This window comes from Lissotriton vulgaris, chromosome 3_1 (genome assembly GCF_964263255.1).
Source record: "Lissotriton vulgaris chromosome 3_1, aLisVul1.2, whole genome shotgun sequence".
Taxonomy (NCBI): domain Eukaryota; kingdom Metazoa; phylum Chordata; class Amphibia; order Caudata; family Salamandridae; genus Lissotriton; species Lissotriton vulgaris.
In genome coordinates, this window is record NC_141689.1 from 1970676737 (window position 1) to 1970701641 (window position 24905).

At 43.9% G+C, this 24905-nt stretch overlaps 1 protein-coding gene across 2 annotated transcripts in view; it reads right to left on the reverse strand.

The window, feature by feature from the left end:
- GPM6A (glycoprotein M6A) overlaps positions 1-24905 on the reverse strand; it is a 595184-nt gene that overhangs the window by 240868 nt on the left and 329411 nt on the right. For both annotated transcript variants that reach the window (XM_086962450.1, XM_086962449.1), the window contains exon 3: positions 3946-4102. In XM_086962450.1, coding sequence (XP_086818576.1) covers positions 3946-4102 — 157 coding nt within the window. The remainder of the gene's footprint in view (positions 1-3945; positions 4103-24905) is intronic.

Sequence of the window (24905 nt, forward strand, 5' to 3'; positions counted from 1 at the left end):
ACAACCGCGTCTCCTTCCACGCACTCAAAACACACCTCCACTCTGCCCAGCTCACCCAGGCCACCGTCCACTGATACACAAAACCAGAACTGGAGAAAAGTCCTTCTCCTTCCTGGGACACCCTACCCCTCCACCTCAGACGATCTCCCACGCTACCCCAGTTCAGGAAGGACCTCAAGACTTGGCTCTTGGAATTACCCAGAAATTAGACAGATCTGCTCCCCACCTCCCCCAAGCACCTTTAGACACTCACGGTGAGTAGTTGTGCTTTACCAACCCTTGATTGATTGATTAGGCGTGTACCTCTTCTAGGCACTATGCACCCTACCTTAAGGGTAACAGGGTCATTTTAGGGGTGACATATTTAGTACTTAAAAGCAAGCTTTTAGGTCAATAAAAGTATTAATTTTTACAGATCTATCTGCAACCATGAGAACTTACAGGCTATAGCGGACTAGGTCTCAGTGAAAAGGTGTGTGTCTTGTTTTCAGGGTCAAAAAGAGGATCGCACAATATAGTGCACCATTCCACGTGTTTTTTTTTCACATGCCGTAGGTGTAGTTTTTACGGCATATACATTGCCCTATAGTAAAATGAAATATGTCAAATGGGGCTTTAAGCTAATTTTGACTTTGATTTAGTGTTAAAAGGACATACACCGTTCACTGGATAAAAAGTGTTGCAGTGTTTGTGTTCATAATTTCCAGCAGGTAAATCACAAAAAAATTAAAAGCAGGAAAAGGTCAGTTTTCCTAGTTTGGAAAAATTTGCAGAAAAATATAGAATTACCCCAGGAATTGGATGTGGTTTTGCTGATCTCCACGATGAATCGACAAAAAAATACTTGTATGGCAATGGTATTCCAGCATCCCAAATTACTGATTACTGACGGGCTTTCAGTCATTTCAAGAGCAGGTATAACTGTTCAGTATGTCACATTGATATCCCTCTTAAAAGGTAAGGGAAAAAAGAGACATCACTTTGTTCTTTTCAGTTTTCTGCTTGTAGTCATATTAGTTGTAACGAGTACTATAATATGATGCCAGCTTAATTTTTTTGAAAAAGACCCTTGATCAAAGAAAGTGACTGCATGATTGTTCCAGTATTTTTGCCGGAATGGTTGGTGTTTAAACACTGAGGGCCTCATTTATGAGGCTGTGCGTCACTTTTACGCCACTGGTGCGTCACATTTTGTGACGCACCAGTGGCGTAAAAAATGCGCCTTGTTGCGCCATATTTACAAAGTGACGCATCTAGGTAGATATTTACAACAAGGGGTGGTGAGGGACAGAGTCTCTGAATTAAGCAGAAAGCTCTCACCCAGTCAAGAGATCAGGGCTAGATCCAACACCGTTTTTTAGCTCACTGCACCATCCCAGTTTCAGAACCTGGCTGTATGCAAATTAGTCTGTTCCTGTCCCAGTGCATGATGGGAACAGGGCAAACCAAACTACAAAAGCCAATTCTTACACTGGGAAGGAAACAAGCTCCCGGGGACCGGTTTCTGGCATTACAGCCGTCTTCGGCCCGGTTTGCTTGAATCCTGATGGTGCAATGAGCAAGGGTCTCACATCTGAGAATACCCTTCCACGCTTAGGGTGGACAAAAATATTTACAACAAGGGGTGGTGAGGGACAGAGTCTCTGAATTAAGCAGAAAGCTCTCACCCAGTCAAGAGATCAGGGCTAGATCCAACACCGTTTTTTAGCTCACTGCACAATCCCAGTTTCAGAACCTGGCTGTATGCAAATTAGTCTGTTCCTGTCCCAGTGCATGATGGGAACAGGGCAAACCAAACTACAAAAGCCAATTCTTACACTGGGAAGGAAACAAGCTCCCGGGGACCGGTTTCTGGCATTACAGCCGTCTTCGGCCCGGTTTGCTTGAATCCTGATGGTGCAATGAGCAAGGGTCTCACATCTGAGAATACCCTTCCACGCTTAGGGTGGACAAAAATATTTACAACAAGGGGTGGTGAGGGACAGAGTCTCTGAACTAAGCAGAAAGCTCTCACCCAGTCAAGAGATCAGGGCTAGATCCAACACCGTTTTTTAGCTCACTGCACCATCCCAGTTTCAGAACCTGGCTGTATGCAAATTAGTCTGTTCCTGTCCCAGTGCATGATGGGAACAGGGCAAACCAAACTACAAAAGCCAATTCTTACACTGGGAAGGAAACAAGCTCCCGGGGACCGGTTTCTGGCATTACAGCCGTCTTCGGCCCGGTTTGCTTGAATCCTGATGGTGCAATGAGCAAGGGTCTCACATCTGAGAATACCCTTCCACGCTTAGGGTGGACAAAAATATTTACAACAAGGGGTGGTGAGGGACAGAGTCTCTGAATTAAGCAGAAAGCTCTCACCCAGTCAAGAGATCAGGGCTAGATCCAACACCGTTTTTTAGCTCACTGCACCATCCCAGTTTCAGAACCTGGCTGTATGCAAATTAGTCTGTTCCTGTCCCAGTGCATGATGGGAACAGGGCAAACCAAACTACAAAAGCCAATTCTTACACTGGGAAGGAAACAAGCTCCCGGGGACCGGTTTCTGGCATTACAGCCGTCTTCGGCCCGGTTTGCTTGAATCCTGATGGTGCAATGAGCAAGGGTCTCACATCTGAGAATACCCTTCCACGCTTAGGGTGGACAAAAATATTTACAACAAGGGGTGGTGAGGGACAGAGTCTCTGAATTAAGCAGAAAGCTCTCACCCAGTCAAGAGATCAGGGTTAGATCCAACACCGTTTTTTAGCTCACTGCACCATCCCAGTTTCAGAACCTGGCTGTATGCAAATTAGTCTGTTCCTGTCCCAGTGCATGCTGGGAACAGGGCAAACCAAACTACAAAAGCCAATTCTTACACTGGGAAGGAAACAAGCTCCCGGGGACCGGTTTCTGGCATTACAGCCGTCTTCCGCCCGGTTTGCTTGAATCCTGACAGAGTCTCTGAATTAAGCAGAAAGCTCTCACCCAGTCAAGAGATCAGGGCTAGATCCAACACCGTTTTTTAGCCCCCCTTTTCTAAATCGCATCTAGGTAGATGCGTCACTTTGTAAACCCCTGCACCACATCATACCTGCGCCAGGTATAATGTATGCATGAGGGGCAAGGAAGGGTCCTAGAAGTGACGCAGGGAAATCTATGTGATTTCACTGCGTCACTTTTAGGACGCCGTTGCGTCAAAATCTTGCAGGCGTAAGACTGACACAGGCCCTTTCACAAGGGGCTTGCCCCATGTGAAAGGACGCATTGCTGGAGTTGCGTCACTTTGTGACACACTCCAGCAATGCGTCACTTTTGCGCTTACAGATACGTCAGAAATGCTGACGTATCTGTAACTCCTTGCGACATGATGCGTCATACATTAAATATGATGCATCAGGAATGTCGCAGGGATTGCGCACTGAGAAGTGACGCATCGCTGCTTTTACGCAGCGATGCGTCATTTCTCTTTAATGAGGCCCTGGGCATTTTCTGCATTTTGGCAGAACAGAACACCAGCCAAATAGTGGAGTATCCCTATCTCATGAATATAGAGTGGAATGCATTCATAATATGTGGAGGGGACGACGGGCACTTTTTGAGAGCTGTCGCGCATCTGGTAAAATTCAAAATATTACTCGCATTCCTTTTTCTTTAAAAAGAGAAGGCTTCCAGAGAAAAAAATTACCTCAGGCTGTGTATTCACTCTAAATATTGTAGGGCTCTTTATCTGTCCCATCATCTGAATGAATTATTCCCGGGTAACTTTGTTTTTCTTTGTGCAGTTATTAAATTACCCTTCGCACCTCCTGACATTAGCTACTTCACTTACTTACCATGTTTCATATGCACATTCTAGTGCCAGAAAATACAACATAACTAATATAATGCAACTATGTTTTCTGTGAAAGTGAAATCCTGCTATTGAGAAAGGTCAGCAATCTGTAAGGCGCAAAGTGCACTTACCCAGGCGCTCACACATCTGCCACAGGTGGTGATCTTGAAGTCCCCATAAAGATCCTTGATAGCTCCAGTGGTAAAGAAGCCCTCCACCATCAGAAGGATGCCATAGACAAAGAATGCAGCCGCCAGCCCATAGATCACATATTTGAAGATGTCGATCCTAGAAAAGATACATTAAAAATTATCAGTTAGTCAGATATTTCTTCAAATTAAAGCTTTTGAAATTACTGCTCTTCACTCTGATGTCCTATTAGACTGTGATTTTCAAACTATGAGAAAAGATGGGCGTTAGGTGTGAGGTTTGAATCTAAACCTGGCGTAAATGGTTCTTCGAACTCCATCTGCACCTCTCTCTTTTTATTTCTAGATTAGAAACTGCATGTGCAATATTGCCAAATTCATGCCATAAAAAATAATCGATTATTGTTAAATATATAAAAATGTATACAAACATAGAAAGTGTTTGGTTCGCCCTCTTCACCCATTGATCTGTTCATCTGTCATTTACGTTTTGCTTTCATCCACCGTAGCATATGGCATGGGGCAATGCATCAGGCCACTTAAGCTACTGACGCTATTACACTGTGAGCAATGCTGCTTTTCAATCCCATGTGCTCTTTATTGCCAGGAATGGTGGGTCAATAAATACTCTGCTATACACAAACACACCCAAAAATGCTCACACAACATACATCACACATCAGAGCCTCCTCATCGCTTCTGGAATTCTGCAGGAAGCTGAAGCCCTGGCTATTTTGAATATTATCATCAAGGAGACAGTCACCTAAACATTGCGAAGTGCCTGTATATCCTCAAAGGTAATTAGCAAGATATACAAATACTCATAAGGTAAAATAGAGTCATATAGCATAACATACCAATATACAAGGCAAACCTTTTAACTTTGTCAGGGGTCACCACATCGTCATTAAATGAAGGCAAGTCTATTGGCTTTATTGAGTTATATGAAGGCATACTTAAATGTTTTGTCAATGGGTGGCCACAGCAATATTCAAAGCTGGCCTATGGGCTTTGTCGGATGTATGTCATGACAACGCAGGCTTTACACCGCTCTACCATAACAACGCATCCATCACAATGCAAGTCGTTACAATGACTTGGCTGTAGGGGCTGGATTTAGGAATAGTATAATTTACTATTCCAACTTCAGCCTACGTAACAGTAGGGAAGGTGTTGGAATAATAAATCATACTATTCCTTAGTATATAGCACCATCCAGCGCAAGTCATTGTAACGACTTGTGTTGTGATGGCTGCGTCGTAATGATAGCGTTGTGTAAAGCCCGCATTGTAATGGCTGTCTAGCGGCTTTGTCTAGGGGTCACCACATTAATATATGATGGCAAACCTATTGACTTTGTCACCATCGCAATAAAAAAGCCATCATGTTATGATTGAACATAAAAAGCAATAAAATACAATACCATATTCAAAGGCAATTTAGCCCACGTAGGGAGTTATGTTGGGCTCCTTGATAGGGGCAATCATTAATTATTGTGTGGCTCCGGCTGCTCTTTAGAATTATTGTTAGCATTATTTATGTTTTGCTTTGGAAACCCTGGTGCCTTATTGTTAGGGCAAGCATGGGGAGGCTAAGGCCTTCTCGACCGCACAGCCATCCTGGGGTGCAGTGAGAGTCAGTTTTCCTGTGGAAGTCCTGGTCTCATCTGAGGCACTCACAACTAAGTCACCTATTGGAGAGTGTGGGGAACTGGGTGCTAGTCACAGTTCTTTATGCTCCGTTCTGGTGGTAGCAACCTTCTTTTATAATCCAGTATCTCCTGCATGTCCTTTTGCAGGAAGGGAGAAAACAAATATCTCTTTCATATCCCGGGGTATAGGGTCCTAGGTATGTGGTACTTGTGTTGGGCCCCAGGGATAGGGGTCCCTGGGCTATTACTTGGCTCAAGGAGGGGGAGCCCCCCAGATTACCTCCTCCCCACTTTAATGTGACCCCCACGCCCAAAAACAAATGCTGTCTCATCACTCCCGTGCCCACCCAGGGGAAATTGTAACAAAAAAGGGCACCACCCTTTTTATTATGTTTGGGGGGGCGATACCCAGGAGCACTGTAGGACCACAAAACTTTACAAAAAATAATTTTGGCCCCAGGAGGGATCCCTCTGGGATCCACCCACAAGAGCTAACTGGTCAGAGTATCCCTACTCTGCCCCTCTATGACCTTTTCTAAGAACATTTTCCATCCAATAACTGGCACATTCTTTTTTTTTATGTTGCGGCCAACCAATCAGAGTTCTTGATCCTAAAAACATCCCCCTCAGCCAATTTGAATGCTTGAATGTTTTAATTTCAGCCCGACTGTCAATATATCCATAGATTTTGAACATTCATTTTTCCCAAGCAACTGAATGGATTTACAGGCTCCCAACAATTTCCTATAGAAACTGCTTCCAGAAAACTTGTTTTGGGACTCCGCCACTTTTCTTAGTTCTGCTTCATGGATCACCTCAAACCTTTCTAAGAAGGAGCTGAGGATTCCTCAAATTGTGCCAAAGTTATTAGCAAAACAAAAAAGTTCTTCCTATGGAAACTCTGGCCTAATTATAACTATGCACTGGCGACTGCCACTGTTTAATATGCATTTCTTTCGACTGCCTCCCTCTTACCTTTGCAGAAGACTGCTTCCTTTAATGTTCATAAATTAGGGGTCAAATGCGAAAGCAACTGGCGATAATCTGGTAATTCCACTCTGAATGTTTTAATTGACGTTTGACATAAATACAATAAAGCAAGGAATTAAATGGACGGGCTAGCTGCTTTAATGTTTTACTGTAGCTCAATTGGCTGGTTGCCTGGGATAACGAAAGCCCCAGGCACTCAACTACAAAAGAGAAAAACAGAATGACCTGTAATACAAATATATAACCAGGAACAGTCCAGTTTTAGAAATGTAAACATCCACAATACTGCCATGGCATTTCATGAATGTCTAATTTCATATTCATGTGATTCTTATCTCTTTTCACTTTTATGTGATCATAATTGTAATTGATATTTATATAATTCTTACTACCACTGACAAGGCATTGAAGTGCCTTTCAGCGACTAACACGCTACTCTGAAAACCCATAAAGGATTAGTGGTGGGTTAGTATAGTGAAAATATGAGCTGTGGATCTGTGAGTCTATTAGTTGGGCTGAATAGGATAAAGGAGGGATCAAAGAGGGAAGAGTGTAGTAGTGTTATTTGGGAGATCATTGAAGTAAGACTCCTGACACGGCATCAAAAACGCTTTTCGGTGGGTGGCATGAGGCTCTGGAAACTCTCCTCCTGGAATCCTTAGGACTCCAAAAGGTTGAGGAAAACCAGCCTGTTTGTAGATGGCCCTTATCCTCCTCCGGTGATGCAGGTTGCGGTGAAAAGACAGCACTGGTGAGGATGGTATGTGATGTGAAGGGTCCTCTTTGGTATTGATTTGTGTTTTCCTCCTCATCCATGTGATTTCCCTATTGCGATTCCCAATATTTTTCAAATAATCGCAATTTATGGACTTTCAGCCATATTCATGAACCTGAATTGCGCTCGCAAATGGCCAGATTCTGAGAATCTGGCCGTTTGCGAGTGCGATTTTTGCATTTGGGATTCATCATCCCAAATGCAAAAATCGCTATTTGCGAACTCGCATATTTGCGAGGAATTGAATTTAAGGAATCTCTAATAGAGATTCCCTAAATGCAATTCATCACCCTATTAGAAATTGCGAATTCGCAATATTTGGTCGCAATTTACCATGAAATCTGACTTCGTGGTAAATTGCGATAAACGAGTAAAAAGCACTTTTGTGCATTTTTTCTTTTGCATGTTGCACACACACATGTCCTCTGGACATGTGTGTGCGCAACACCTGTTCAAATGTACATTTGAGGGGTGCTACAGGGTGTCCTTTGGACACCCCTGGCACCCTTCAAATCGCAATCTTATTTGCGATTAGCAAATTGCTAATCGCAAATAAGGAATACTCCCCATTCATTCCTATGGGCCTTTTGGCCCATAGGAATGAATGGGGAGTTTTTCCTTATTTGCGATTAGCAATTTGCTAATCGCAAATAAGGAATCAGTAGGAATCGCAATAATTTTTGCTAATCCTACATGAATCCCGTTTTGCGAGTCCTTAATAGCGAATCGCTATAATTCGCTATTAGGGCCTCGCAAAACGGGAGATTGATGAATATGGCTGCTTGTATATGTGGCCCATAGTCATTAACATGTGATTATTAGTGCAGCAAGTAATCTACCATTACTTTAGGTAGAGAGGATAGCTGTTTCAAGTATATGTGGATGAGTGCACGCATGAGCATTGTACTATACAAGCAACTAGAAGAGATATGATTGTGATAGAATCTAATGTACTAAATTGAAACACACGAGTGGAGAAAATAACCTAGTTTTAATCTGAAAGAGGCTTTGCTATCATTTGCATGACATTAGCATTATCATTTACACGTCAATTCTTTCGTTGGTTTAGCTTGAGTGTTAGCTCTGGACCGCCTATGCAAGCGCATTTCCTGGCTTTCACAATTCCACATATTATACCAAATTGGTATTGTGGGATACTAAAAATAAGCTTACTTCTAATGAGGCAGGAAGCAATAGTATGACTGATATATGGGCCCACCAAAATGTTGTCATCAAACCCTTAATTATTTTGTGTTAGCTAATGATATAATTGATCTTTTGACTCCTGCAGTTCTATACTTTGCCACTGTGCTTCATGCTGTTCTCCTTTTATACTTCCAGATGTATTCCTTTCATTAATGCTAGTAATTTTCTGCTAATATAACCTTTACTTTTATCACAACGTTATGCTTCCTATGGGAAATTTGCTGCATTTAAAGGGAAGTCCATCTTCCAAAATGTAAGGTTCATGTGTTTACCTATTTATCAATGTTGAAGAATGTGCACCTCACTATGTGGTGTGCTTAATGTGCCCTTCACAATGCGGTGTGCTTAATGTGCACTTCACTATGTGATGTGCTTAATGTTTCTTTCGGTGCTACAACTATTAATTCTCGTTTATATGTTTTTCGTGGTTTGCATTACTTGGATAGCTGCCCACAATGCCATGACATTTTGAGTGGTTCCATTGTTCCATGTGTATTATGGTTGCGTTTCTATTTTGATAGTGAGGCTTTAAGTATTTAATTTGTTACTCTGCAGATGCAACATGACAATTGAAAGCAAGTGTGTGTTCTTTGATAGATAGACTTTCCTAGCATGGGTTGCTGATTGACTGGCATTTTCTTTAACACAGGTGTGTTGGTTCAGTGCCTTAGCTTGCCACAGTATTGTTGTGTATATTGCACAACTATTGCTACATTGTTATTAAGCAACTTATGTATTTCTCTTGATGAAGAAACTACTAAGTATTGTTTACATTTAATTACCCTCCCTTAATCAATTTTCTGTGGACAAACTCCATGCAATTTACCCGAACACCAACCTGTTTTTGTCCTACTGAACAACAATTCTGAACCTCAAATCATTTGTACAAACACTATCAAATTATTATCATCCTATTTCAACTAATACCCACCACCAAACATTCATATCTACAATTTTCAAATGCACATTTCCTTGGTATGTATTGGTATTTCAACTAATGACATTTAATCATTAATTAGAATCTGTATCGTTTTTAGGCAAAAAGCAACAAGGAAAAATAAAGAGTCAATCACAATTCACTGTTTGCAGTGAACCGGGACCTTGGTGTGATTTCAGGTACTTTGTGATGAAGCAGAGGTGTAATACACCCAAGAGATTTGCCCCAGTCAAACTTTTTACTTTCTGACTGGCTCTCTGCAAGATAAAACCTGTCCTTGGGGAAGTTGATAGGATACAATGAGAATCAGCTCACCCACCAGGGTTGCCCCTAGGTGTCATTCTTCATCACTGGGGTTCCTCTCAATCCTCTACAGATTGAGGCATGCTGTGACTTGCCAAATACATAGGAGCACTTACTGGTTCAGACTATGTGTAGTGCAGTGAAGTGGAGTGAAAAAGGTAAAGAAAATTTAAAAATACCTAACTAGTTGGCCACTCTTTTATTGCCGCCCCTAGTAGGTATGGTTAAAAATCAAAGGTTGTTACTGAGGAGAAACCGGACCTAAATGAGTCTGCCTGTCTCAGTAATGTATAGTTGTCAACATATTTTGAGCCGTTCCTCTAAAGGCTCTTCACCAGGGCTCCACATGGTCCAGCCCCTTGTATGCCACTCCCAGTCAATCCTATAATAAGGACGCAAAACGTGCACAGTTAATGCGCATGCACTGTATATACATATGGTTTTTTTAAATCAATCCGTATTTCTGTAAATGCTATATTAATGCGTCATGGTCAAAACGTGGGGTAGCAGGGCTTGTTGTCAAACTTTCATCAGAGCCGCCTCTGGTTGGAATTAGGTTATTACTACTCAATTTTTGTTTCCATACATAACTGGCTGGAGGATCAAGCTAGCCTCTACCTCTACCTCCCTCTCTTCTTTGTTTGTAATCTCTGTAATATAAGTCTAAATCTTGAGGCGGGCAAGGTCCAGAGTTGTGGCTTGTGAGGGTCCCTCAAAGTCAAATAATCGCTGTTATGCTGCCACTGAAGCCATTTGGATTTGGGCCCAAAAGCTCTGAGTGAGGTAAACTGAGTTTTCATAAGAATTCACTTTACTAGTTGGCTGGATTATCCATCTCTCCCAGTGCAAGTTTTTACCTTTTTACCTTTGGACTTAATGACTTTTTTGGAAGTCAAAATCGTCTATTGTGGCAAGCTTGAAGCTGTAGCTGGGCAGGGCTCCAAGGAGCTTGAGGTCCCACGTAAAAAGTTTTCTGTGCAGAAAAAAAGCTTACAATGGGACGAACCTGATTTTCCTGCCCACCTATAGTGCAATCTTCCCAGGCTAGAATCAAAACTTTTACCAGACAGCCAGAGACAGAAAAAGTGCATAAGTCCCAACTTGTTTCCAGCTGCTGGAAAACCTCTTTCTGGCAGGTACTATATGCAGCTCTGAACAGGGCAGGCGCGTGCCTTCTGCGGTGATGCGTCGTCTGAGCCAGTCTGGACACACTTTGGTGTGTGAGCCTTGGTGGGAAGCATACAGGCCCAGAGTCTGCGTACAGCGCAAGGTCACAGAGAAATCGTGTTGATGACCCCAAGGCCTACACATTAGGGCCCATCCAATGTCTCCGGAGAAGGGGTCCAGGACTTGACCAGCACAGAGTTAGTGGCCTCGGATGCACTGAGGCCGGTATAGGCACCCAGCCACGGGACTGTGACTTGTGGTGCAGTCAGATGGGCCATGCACCTGAGCGGGTCACCGTCACTGTCCGAGGTGTATGTTGCGGAGGGTTCAGGGGGACAGTGGAAAGTGTCCTCCAGTGCAAGACGCCAAAAGGTTTGATTTTATCCAGAAGCAGCCAATGGAGGAGTGGAATGCGACAACCTCGTTGCCACCACCAATTCGGTATCAGCTACATGAGGATGAAAACTGCCCCCTAGTCCATAGACTCAGACGCCAACAAAGTTCGACCGGAGAGTGTCCATGAATGTCGGGGAACAGACTTAGTGGCACCGGGGCAGAGTGGGGATGCAGTCTGCGAAGATTCTGGTACAGTGATATGAACTCCACCATTGCTGAATTATGACTCTGTGACCTATTGGACCGCAGTGTATGCCGGAGGCAGTGGTCAGCAGTGGCCCACAGCCATATGTTGTTGGTTTGCGATGCACAGCGCTGGTGACACCAGGGCAGTTGTCGGTAGTATATGAACACCTTCGTAACGATTATCCTTTTCTCTCCACCAAGATGCAAGGCGTCAACCTCTTACGCTTCTCCTTATGTGCAATGATATGTAATCTATGCCTGGGCTGTAAATTCCGTTCTGCTCATAGAATTTGCAGAATTTGGGTAATGTTGCGTTACACGAAGAATGCAGAACTTTTTGCTTATTCGCGCTTTCAAAGTGCGTGTTCGCGAGATATTTCTCCCGACCACGCAAACAGCATTCGCGAACAGGAAAAAAGCATCACGAACAGGCCAGAACAAGCAATTGCGCACGTTCACTGAACTTTTGCGTGATCGCAGAGATTTTTTACCATTTCACGTAGCTTTGCGTACCGAGACTGCGCAAATTCCCCCCACCCCTAATGTAATCTGCCTGTACATACTCAATGTTCAGTTCAGAATCTGTGACCTACTCGAGCGAAGCCTAGGCCGAGAGCAGTGTAGGCCAGAGGCAGCGGTTAGCACGGGCCATTCACCGATTGTCGCGACATAGGTTGGTGGCCCCACCGGCCTGCTTAGTTCAGTGTCAATGGCACCACGTGTTCGGTCACCTCCGTGACCTGGCTTTCATCCGGACTGAGCCGCATCTTCCTCTTACTCCTCTCTGTGCGACCACTGGTGTGTATTCTGCCAAATCTGAATCTTGACTAGGTGCTGGATGTGAGACCTACTGGTCCGCAGGGTAGTTCTGGTCCCTCATCCACTTGTCGCCAGATGGTGTTTAACAGGTTTTGTGGCAGCACGTGTCGCAAGATACACATAAGGAACTATGCCTCACTGATCTGGGAGGGTCTGGTGCTGCGGCCGCTGGTCTGGATTTGGGGTCACTGCCAATTATCATTAGCCAGGACAAGGTTTCACATATTGGACCCATTGGGCCGCAGAGGACACCAGTAGAATATGTAAATGAGAAAGGAGTAATGTGGGCCAATGTCGGAAGGACAGCAGTGGTCTAAAAGTCTGTCTGGGTCGCGGGCCTCGGGCTTGGAGGTTACTCTGGCACGTGGTTCCCTCCTTTACACATGCAGGTGTCTGCTTCAGATCAGTGTGGCCTGGCTGTGCAGTATCGGCCCTGATGGGTTGGTGGTCCAGGTGGCCGGGGTAGGTCAGGCACACAGGATCTCAGGCAACTCCGCTAACAAAATGGCGTCGGCCTCGTGGCGGGGTGGAAGGTGCCGCCCTGTCAGAGACGTTGTATTTTCTCTAAGAGTCCACTCCCAGGGCTACATGCTTTTTATTCACACCCCTACGCTGGCCTGGTGTATGCCGGCCCATCCCACTCTGCTCACGCTTAGGTGGCGTAACAGGCTACATTGCCGTAAGGAACCCCACTGGCAGGGGTGACATGGTTGCGTCCACTGTCCACCCACTCCATACACCAGAGGTGTATGTCGCTGTGGATATGGGCGCATTCTTCATACTGCAGTCTGCCCAGCACTTCCCCTCCACTCTTGGCATTGTGTACTTTCCCAATCATGTTTCTACTGCATCCTTCACACATGCCTGCTTGCCTCCTCTACCTAAATTTGTCTATTGTGTGGCTGAGTTGCTATGACGTTGATTGGTCATGTTCACGACTTGCCCAGGTTACCATTGTAAGTTGTTCAATCATGTCTGGTGGGTTTGCATGTTGTTGTTCATGTTGGTTGTGAACTTGTGTTGTGTGCATTGCCAGATTTGTGGATAGCATGGCTGTGGAGTTGAGGTGAGTGGGGTGTTAATTGGGAATTTGCTCAGGAGCTGTGCATTTCCCTGGGTGCCATCCTGGCAAGGATGTTTGCTGATGGAATGTCAGAGAGTGAAGCAATCATGCACACTGGCTTTGTATTTGGATGCGACATTGGTGAAGGTCCCACAGTGTTCTGATGTTGCCTGCACATAGATGTGTGACGTGTGCTTCCTTTGTGCTGATTGTGTGCTGTGTCACCAGGGGGCACAGGTGGGACATGTGTGCAGTGGATAGCCCCTAACACGTGAGTGCATCCGACTATGGCGTATGGTCCTTGCTTGGTCTCCAGCCGTTCATGCGCATTGTATTGGCAATACAGGGCCTGGGGTGCCAGGATGATGGTAATGTCCAGGACTGATGTTGGGGACTTGGATGTGGCTGTCTGTGAGACTCTGACAACTCTGGGGGGTGTTGATTGGGGTGTGCCAGGGGCCAACAGGTGCAGCACAGCCAGCAGCTTTGTGTGGGGTGGGATGTTGGTTGTCTGCTGTGTTGGTGCCGTTGGCCTATTGGGCGATGGCGGCCAGGATGTGTAGGATGGTTGTCCCTTTCAGTATGTAGTGGACAGTGACATTGTCATAAGTTGTGCCTGTGAGGCAGGTGCGTTTCCTGTCGGGCCGCTGTCTTTGCTTGCGCTGCCTCTGTGGTGGTCCAGGGGGGTGCCGGGTGGGTGTTGTGGCCCTCTTGGTTTTTGAGCTGCATGATCAGTAGCTTTTGTTTGTCTTCAGGCATGGCTCTGGGCTGGGCTCCCTATTGTGGTGCAGGCTGCCGTCCGACTTTACACCAGGTCAGAGCAGGTGTAAATTTCCTGCTGCTAACGCGCCTTGTAGCGTGTTTTGTGTTCTTAATACTGATCTGGCTGGTCGTTGTGAATGTTGAGGTGTGGTGTGGTTGCAGCTTTTGTTACGGGAACGCCTACTCTGTATCTCATTAGCGATAGTTGCAGGGTCCTCTGTGGCGATGTTTTTTGCGGCTGCTATTGCGGTAAAACTGGTGCTGTGGGCAGTTAGCTGTTAGTAAATGGTGGGGTAAATTTATCACGACTTTTACTGCGATAAAGTGCCGTTATTTCGGCGATAGCTCCTTGTAAATATGCCCCCCAGTTTTACCCTTTTAAAGATATATATATTTGTAACCAACTTTTTGCTCATGCTAACAGGCACGAATTTCGTAGTGAAGCCACATTTCTTGAAGCAGTAATAATGCTTTTCCCTTAATAGAAAGCTCAGGTTAAATGCAAACAAATCCACTTACAACACATTTAACACCATTGCTACTGCAAATGGATTTGTAAGTGTTAGGAAATGAAACACTCTGTCAGCTGTTTGTGTGACTGCAAGTTGGTGCAGTTGGAGGCCCAGCTTGCAGATATATCTGCCTCATGCCGTTGCATCTGATACTAACGTGGACCGTTAGCAGTGCAATATCGCATCCCTTGTCAATTGATACTGTCAAAGCCAGCAGCTTCCAGAAATATTTTTATTCAAGTTTAATTTGCCATGTGATTTAGATTAAACAGGTTTAATTCCTTAAATGCATGCTGATGTTGGTAAGTGATTCTTCATTACGAAAAATCTCTCAGTTCTTGATGGGTGTTTGGACGTGCTCCAAGGTGCACGGAATGAAAATCCGTTGAAATGGAATGCACTTTATTTTTAAATCAAGTGATTTTATTAATTTATAATCAAATTGTGCAGTGGTTTGAAAGAGCGTGTCTATTTTTAAGAATGATATCAATCATTCGCCTCATCTGTGGGAGGGACGGAAACACTGAGCTGGTTCATCAATTTCAAAAAGGTGTACAGGACGGAGATTGGAAGATACAGCGACAGATGGCCACGTCAGCACGTCTTTTGACAGGGGTGTCAGCAGAAAAAGCGTATGCTTGGAATTTACATGAAAGAATTAATAAGCTATTAAAATACACTCCCAATCAAGGAGAACTCGCATATTTCATGTTAGGCATCACAAATACTACCATATTTTTATTTTTAGGATATTTTATAGGGCAAAACTAATATCAGGAAAGTAAATACATGTTTTACTTAAAGAGCATTAATGAACCGTGATGGCTAAAAACAAACAAACTCGCTGACCCAAGAGTCCTATCACGAGGGGCTCTGCTGGCTCAGTGTAGGACCGATTGCCTGTACTTTTTATGTGCCTGCAGTGTGTAAAGCAAATACATTTAACCTGGTATTTGTCCAAGTTAGTGATTTATTATTAGTTAACCTTGCTCACTGTTTCCGAGCTCTGTCAAGTTAAATGAATTTACTTTGCACTCTGCAGGCATATAGAAGAGGTACTAGACTCTGCGCTGAACAAGCAGAGCCCATCACGATCCGGCCCCAGGTCTTTTACCTCAAGAGATAAGCAGATATTATAATGTACAGGTGTAATCACACAAAAGAGTACCGAGGCACACGTCAGAAGTTCATACAGTAATGCTGATTCGCAGCAAAACCAAATGTATCTATGAAGAAATTCAAAAGCACATAAAGTGTATGTCCAAGTTAACCTTATTTGTTCATAGGCAAGAGCTGGTAAAGGTGTGTGTTAGACAGAGCGAGGCACCCAAAGAGTTGGTGTTAATTAATACTCCCATCACAGAGTTATTGTCCTTGCATGCCATAGGTAAGGGAAACAAATCCAATTATTATTCTCAACAAGAGAATGAGAGAGAATGAATGGGGGGGCGTGGCTAAGCGCCCGATCTGGATGGAGGAGCGGCGGTAGAGCTCCGTCCGTACCGGAGCTGACTGGCGGTTCACGCCACCGACATCGCACCAGAGAAGCAGCGCACGATGTGGGACAACGCCAGGCTTCACATGCGGTAACTCCTGGCGCGGCTTGGAGCCTCTACGCCTGCAAATTACTGACTTCGCTCCGGTCGCGGCTCTGAAGCGGCCGCGACCGCCATTTTGTGCTCCGAAGCGGCGCTCATTCCACACGTGAACTTTCTTCACGTCTGCACTCCAGCGACATGAGGCTTCCTGCTCTGTCTTCGCCCACTCTACCACCATGAAGACATCTTCTGACCTACACAGGTGACTCTTTTCTGCATTCTCGATATGACAAATGGCAATTACTTCGTCTTTTTTGCCTTCCTCTGAACGGGCCGCCATTTTGTTTTTCGTTTTCTCTGCCTGGTATTTCCTTGCGATTTGAAATAGGAGTTGCCTTTCTCCTTTGACTACTTTGGTATTTTTCTTCTTCCACATCGCTCCATTGACTCTTTTTTGGATTCCTTCTACGACTTCCTCCATTTTTGGGTGCTGTTTGTTCTTATTATCTAGTTTTACTCCTTCAGCCCTAACTCGTGCGTTTTCTACAATCCTTTTTACGCACTCTTGGATGGCGAACTGTTCCAGCAGGACCCCTAAGCGCAACTATATTAAAAACTCCAAACTTTTTACATCGCTAGCTCACTTAGAAGCTTCTGCACCCTCCATCTCCAGTGACACAATGTCTAATATGGATACTCCTTCACAAAATGTTTCTAAAACCAACTCAAAGAGGTTAAAAAATGATCCCCCCCTCTCCTACGAAATCCTCCTCAGTCATCTCAATGGAATTGCTTCTTGAGGAGATCAGGGCCTTGCGCCCCTACATGGAGGAGACTAATGCCAAACTGCAAACGCTAACTGACAATTGGTCTCAAATGGACGTCAGGGTCTCCACCATGGAAAAGTCTGTGTCATCTCTTCGGGAATCTGCCACCAAGATTGCCCACATAGATTTGCAGTTGTCCTCTCTCCAAAAGCAGGTGGAGGAACTTGAAAATAGAAACAGACGTAATAATCTTCGTCTTTACGGCCTGAAAGAAGGTTGTGAGGGGAATGATCCTATAACTTTCTTCAAGTCCTTTCTGCCCAAGCTCCTGCACCTACCTGAAGACACTACGCTCAATATCCAGCGTGCTCACAGGCTTGGCCGACTCTCATCTTCTGCCTCTCCATCTACAAAGCCCAGAGGTGTCATAATGTATTTTCTTGAATACACGGATCTATTGAAGGTTCTCCTGGCTGCTAAAGCTTCTCCACGCCTTACTTGGTCTGGCTCCACCCTATTCTTTGCCCAAGACTACGCCAAATCCACTGCCAACCGACGCAAAGCCTTCCTTGACATGAGAGCGGATCTTCGATCTATTGGAGCCAGATATGGTCTCTTTCATCCTTGCTTATTCAAAGTCACCCACAACAATAAGACCACAACCTATGAAGATTCAATGCGACTCCGAAGTTTCCTTAATTCCTGCGGTCCTGCTAACATGGAGTTCTCCAGTTCCAGTTCTTCATCCTCATTCCCTCCGTGACTTTTCCCATTGTTGTAATTGGTTCTCCTAGTGTCCTGCTAGGCTTTTATTCATGGTTCTGTATCCTCTTTGATTGTTAATCCCCGTCCCTGTTTTTGACCAGTCTTTTTTGACTATTCGACCTTCGTTGCTGTTTTACGCATCCTTATTTATCTGTTTTATTGTCATAGTATATTCTTGATGTCTTTTCCTACCTAATCACGCTGTTCTCCTTCTTTTGCAGATCCCTTCTTAGCGCCCGTCATGTCTATCCGGTTGGACGTCTCGTTGCCCCGTTTTCCTGCCCTCCGTTGGTTGGCCTTACCCCCCTCGTCTCATCTTCGTTTTCATCCCCTTCGTCCTCCTTCCAGATTTTGTACCCTTATTCCTTCATGCTTGTAAGTACCTACCCTTCCTTCCTTCCTCTTTTTGAAATGTTTTCATATGTTGTATCTGTTCCTGGTCTCGTACCCTACTTCACCTTGTTTTTTGTTTTAGTGTCATTCTTTTTCGCACAACTTTGCATCTTTTCATGTCTTCTCCATTTTCTCAAATGCTTGCATCATTTGTCTTTTACTCTTTCCTTTCCTTTCATCCTTTTTTCTCTCAGACTCTCCTTGATTCTCGTTTCAATCTCCATCTGGTTTGCTCCTGTTATTTCATCTTCACCGTTTTACCCTTTCCTGCTGTTTCTTTCCTGTTTTTACTTCTCAGTTTTTGCTGTAATCCTCTTGCCACGTTCTTTATTCTTTTTTTTCCCACTTACTCGCTCCCCTTTTTCTCTCCGTCTTCCCTTTCCATTTATCTGTACTACGCACTTGTTTGAGGCTTCTTCTTGTTTTCTTACTTTTTTCATGCTTCACTCTTTTAATATTACTTAATGTCATTACGTATTGTATCGTGGAACGTTAAAGGTTTGCACTCACCAATTAAGAGGCAAAAAATTCTCTCCCATTTAGCTAAACTGAATGTTGATTTTGCTTTTTTGCAAGAGACTCACCTATCTGATACTGAAGCTGCCAAACTTAAAAGAGGTTGGGTGGGGGCTGTGTTCTCCGCTCCTGGTGATGGTAAGAGGAATGGTGTTTCCCTGTTAATTCGCAAATCTTTTCCTCATTCAGTTCTGTCATCTGAATTTGACCCTGAAGGTAGATGGTTGTTTGTTAAGCTCTCCTCGAAGGGCACCTCTCTTTCCCTGCTTAATGTTTATGCCCCCACTGGCGGCAATCCCGCCTTTTGGAGTTCCTTTACCACCCGTATTACTGAATGTATAGAAGACAATTTTATTTTAGCTGGTGATTGTAACTTGCCCCTTGATCCCTTTTTAGATAGGAAATCCACCTCATTTTTTGTTCCTAATAAATCGCACAAACTTTTCACGCATGCCATCTCTCAACACAAACTTGTCGATGCATGGCAAATTTGCAACCCAACCTCTGAAGAATTCACTTTTTACTACCCTGTACATCACTCACAATCTCGCATTGACTACATCTTCCTTTCCCATCATCTATCGCAATCCCTCACTCAAGCTGATATTGGCCCCATAATGTTCTCTGACCCGGTACTCATTAATATCGATATCCTACCCAAACCTATCGGACCCAAGAGGTGGCGCTTCAACAACACCCTTCTCCTTGATCCTAAATTCACTGAATCCTTCACGGACTTCTCCATTGAATTTTTTACCCTCAACGACTCCCCTTCTCTACCCAAACACACCATTTGGGATGCCTGTAAAGCTGCTGCCAGGGACTTCATTATCAGACCCGTTGCCACAAAACGCAAAGCTGCACGCAAGCTTACCAGTGATCTCCTACTTCAAATCAAGCATCTAGAACACTCCTTTTATACCTCCCATTTCCGAGACAGCTTGAATGCCCTTGTTTGCGCCAAAATGAAATATAACAAGCAAGCTACTGAAGACGCCTCATTATACCTGTTGAAATCTAGCTCAAAATTTTATGGTGGAAAAAACAAGGCGGGGAAAATTCTTGCAAATTATTTGAAAGTTAAACAAAACAAATTGAACATTGAATCTGTTTTTGATACTACTTCTGTTTTACGTCATAAAGATTCTGATATTTTAGAGGAGTTCTCCCGATTTTATTCCACACTCTACTCTTCTGACACCCACCCCTCTACTCACTCCCTTGATACCTTTTTTGCAAGCATTCAACCTTCTTCTAATTTTCCCTCGAACTACCCATAACCACACGCGAATTACATAATGCCCTCAACTCTCTCAAAAAAGATAAAGCTTCAGGCCCGAATGGATTCACGGTCGAATTCTATTTACATTTTGCCTCCCTACTTTTACCAAAATTGCATGCCCTCATTGATTCCTTTGTATCTAGCGGTGCTTCCTCTGGCACATTCTCCGGCGCCCACATCTGTATTATACCCAAGGAGGGTAAAGATCCACAACACTGCAAAAATTATAGACCAATATCACTCGTCAACATGGATTATAAGTTATATGCCAAGTCCTTAGCAATCAGGTTAGATCCTTTCCTCCCAGAACTCCTAGGCCCCGAACAATCCGGATTCGTTAAAGGCCATTATATCACAGATAACACTAGACTTCTTTTCAACGTCCTCTCCAAATCCTCACAGTTCAATGATTCCCTGGCTGCAATCGCTTTGGATGCCGAGAATGCATTCGATAGAGTCGAATGGTCTTTCCTTTTCTTTGCGCTAAAGTGGTTTGGGTTTGGTCCCAATTTCATCGCCCTCATTTCTTGCCTTTATTCTAATCCCAGAGCCGCGGTCTGTGCCAATGGCTTAATCTCATCCTTTTTCAATCTAGGTAGAGGAGTCCGTCAGGGCTGCCCTCTTTCTCCCTTCCTCTTTAATCTAGCCCTCGAACCCTTTCTCTCCAGGTTACGTCAGAATCCCCACTTATATGGCTTTCAACTTTCTCATACCCACATCAAACTAGCTGCCTACGCAGACGACATTCTCCTCTTTATATCCAACCCTTCTGTCTCTATCCCCGCATTCCTCGCTGAAGTTCAGGCCTACTATCAATTGTCTGGCTATAAATTAAACAATTGTATAAAGAAAACTGGTCCTTGACTGTAGTTTAAGTAAGCATTTGAATGAGTTTCATTTGTTTCTCATTTATGCAATTCAATTCGCATATATTGATTCAATCAAAAACAATGGGAGAGATATATTCAGTTATAAACCAACGCAGACAGATTGATACACAAGATTGATGAAAACCCAAAACAATTGTTGTTGCAATCAAAGTGTAACCACACAATGTATATTCGTTATATCAAAAAAATTCAAAGATTTATTTACAGTTATATAAAAAACAGTTATCTAAACGGCGCAATAGACTATCAAGTATATAGTCAGTGAGGAAGGGAAAGGGGTGCTCAAGTGAAAAGGAAATTTGAAGGGAAAGAAACAAAGTAGATACACAGTTGTATTATTTAGACAAAACAAAGCGAGATAGCCTCCGCTGTCTTATATGCCTGTCCCCTATAGTTGTTGGTTGGGGGATATGGGGAAATGGGCACTGGGAGGGATACAGGTAGGTCAATGGGTGGGCGTCGACGTTTCGACCCTGATGCTCTTGGGGTATTAGGGACCTCAGCTGCGGGTCTTCTTCAGGACACAAGAGGGGGGGGGGGTTGGAGCAGCGGATTTGCTGGGCCGTTATCCAACAGATCGTCTGGATAGAACACCTAGGGTACATGAATAAGATTGGTTTTAGTGACTGAATACAACTAGTTTGCATGTGTGGTATAGTTTGGGTATTGGGTACATTACCAATGCGGTGGCAGGAATTTAGACCTCCGTCTATGCTTCAGGATGAATGTATCACTTAATGGGCGGAAAAAGAATACTGGGTCAAAACCCCTCTCCCAAGGGTAAATGACTCCTAGTGTCTCTTTAGTCCGCATGAAGATAGACTCACCTAGTTTCTGTTGGTGGTCAAGGGATATAAAAGCTTTGAATCAGGCAGGAGTTCTGAGTAGAGCCTGTGGAGGAGTGAAAGATAGTGAGCTCCACGTTATGTACAGACAGTGCAATGTCTATTGAATAAATTGGAAGCGGGCTTACCGCTATGAGCAGTGATAGCGCGGTCCTACCGGTGCCCACTATCTTTCACTCCTCCACAGGCTCTACTCAGAACTCCTGCCTGATTCAAAGCATTTATATCCCTTGACCACCAACAGAAACTAGGTGAGTCTATCTTCATGCGGACTAAAGAGACACTAGGAGTCATTTACCCTTGGGAGAGGGGTTTTGACCCAGTATTCTTTTTGCGCCCATTAAGTGATACATTCATCCTGAAGCATAGACGGAGGTCTAAATGCCTGCCGCCGCATCGGTAATGTACCCAATACCCAAACTATACCACACATGCAAACTAGTTGTATTCAGTCACTAAAACCAATCTTATTCATGTACCCTAGGTGTTCTATCCAAACGATCTGTTGGATAACGGCCCAGCAAATCCGCTGCTCCAACCCCCCCCCTCTTGTGTCCTGAAGAAGACCAGCAGCTGAGGTCCCCAATACCCCAAGAGCATCAGGGTCGAAACGTCGACGCCCACCCATTGACCTACCTGTATCCCTCCCAGTGTCCATTTCCCCATATCCCCCAACCAACAACTATAGGGGACAGGCATATAAGACAGCGGAGGCTATCCCGCTTTGTTTTGTGTAAATAATACAACTGTGTATCTACTTTGTTTCTTTCCCTTCAAATTTCCTTTTCACTTGAGCACCCCTTTCCCTTCCTCACTGACTATATACTTGATAGTCTATTGCGCCGTTTAGATAACTGTTTTTTATATAACTGTAAATAAATCTTTGAATTTTTTTGATATAACGAATATACATTGTGTGGTTACACTTTGATTGCAACAACAATTGTTTTGGGTTTTCATCAATCTTGTGTATCAATCTTTCTGCGTTGGTTTATAACTGAATATATCTCTCCGATTGTTTTTGATTGAATCAATATATGCGAATTGAATTGCATAAATGAGAAACAAATGAAACTCATTCAAATGCTTACTTAAACTACAGTCAAGGACCAGTTTTCTTTATACAATTCATACCCAGGTCCTTTGATTCTGTGGGTGAACCCCATTGATTTAATGGTCTATAAATTAAACAATGACAAGTGCGAGATCCTACCCCTCACCAAATTTACCTTTAAGCCAGATTTTGCTGCATCCAACTTTACATGGAGTCCTACTCACATAAAATATCTTAGTTTGCACTTTACCCCTTCTGTCTCAGATACCATTTCACTCTGCCTCAACAAATGCTCCCAGAAACTTTCCGATCTCACCTCCAGGTGGCATCCCCTTTACCTCTCCAGGTGGGGGCGGCTTGATACCGTCAAGATGATGCTGACCCCAATAGTCCTTTACGTCATCTCAAATATCCCTGTTTCTATCCCAACCAAATTCTTTCAGAAAATCAATACCATTCTTTCCTCCTTCCTATGGTCCCAAAAGAAACAGCGTATGTCCTTGCTCCGACTTCGTCTTCCTAAATCAGAGGGTGGGGTTAACTTTCCAAACTTCCCCGTCTATCTTAAGGCTTTCCTCCTTCGGCAAGCTTCCCTTTGGCTGAAGGATCCCGATGAGCCATCCGCCCTATGGGTTACAATCGAACGTCTTTCCCTTTCTCCTTTTTCCTTTGCTGAATACCTCTCTTTTTCCCGCAAACCCCAATTTCTCTCTACCCCTATTCACAAACACACCGCTAAGTTACTCCTTTGTTCCTCGCCAGACCCCCCTACCTCTGTCACTGAATTTCTTAACTCCACCATCTGGTATAACAATAGCATTCTCATTAAGCAAAAACCTTTTTATTGGAAAACCTGGAGACAAGGAGGATTACTCTGGGTTTCCCAACTCTTTCAGGGACCGGACTTCTTATCTTTTTCTGTCCTAAGTCAGACTTTTTCACTCCCTTCTTTTTTCGCCCACAAAATTCCCTTTGTTGAAAGATACGGTCTTGTCTGCCTACAACTCTCTTCCTCGATCCCCTCCCCTTTATGACCCCCCTAACCCAGCCTCATCTCTTAACGCCTTGCTAAGCACTGGACCTAAGGCCTCTTCCATTTATCATTAATTTCACACACCCTTATCTCCCCGACCGAAGTCAACGGTGGAACAGCTTTGGGAAACAGACTTAAACACGTCCTGGCCTTCCTCCTTATGGGATAAACTCTGGACTAAACTTCGCAAATCTTCCAGAGCTGCCTCCCTCACACAAACACTTTTCTTTATATACAACCGACTTCTTTACACTCCGTCTCTACTTCACAAGAGATTTCCCTCAGCCCCAGACTTCTGTTGGTCTTGTTCCGCACCTAATTCCACACTCCTCCACATGCTTTTCTCCTGCCCTCCTACTTACACCTTTTGGACTCAAGTCTGGGATCAAATCAACTCCATATTCCATACTACCTCTCCCTTCTCTATTGTTGACATTTTTCTAGGAAGCCTCTCTCCTTCCTGGGCACATGTTGACTCTAATGTACAAATTATTGATCTATTACTAGCTGTTGCCTTTCAGCAGATCACTGTTAACTGGAAGAATTCAAACAATATTACCTTCAAAGCTTGGTGGTTTAATGTTTGCCATAACCACAGATTAGACACTGCGTTTGTTTACCCTCTTACCCTAGCCCCGAAGAGACATGCCTTATGGCTTCCCATTACCCTTTATCTTGATGTTTGTGCTAAACGTTCTACCCATTTATCTCCCTCTCAGCAAGAAGTTTCCAAACCTCCATGACTCACCTTTCGTTTCATTTCTTTCTTCTGTATCTCGTTAACTTTCACAAATGCCTTCTGTTTTGCTTTCCTTCAGATAGCCTCATATATTGTGTATCTTTTTCCTCTCTCCATTATTGTAATGTTTTCATGCATTTTTTTTTGTATTTGACCTCGATACTGATATTGGATTTTACTTTGACTTTGTATTGACACCTCTTTTATTTTAATAAACTTTATTTTGAACATAAAAAAACAAGAGAATGAGTGAAGGTGTGACGCCTAGTTATTCGTGCTGCTAGTGCTAGGTGTGCCACAGTCCTTGTCACGAGTAGAATAGTAACATGCATGTTACTAATCACACTGCAAGT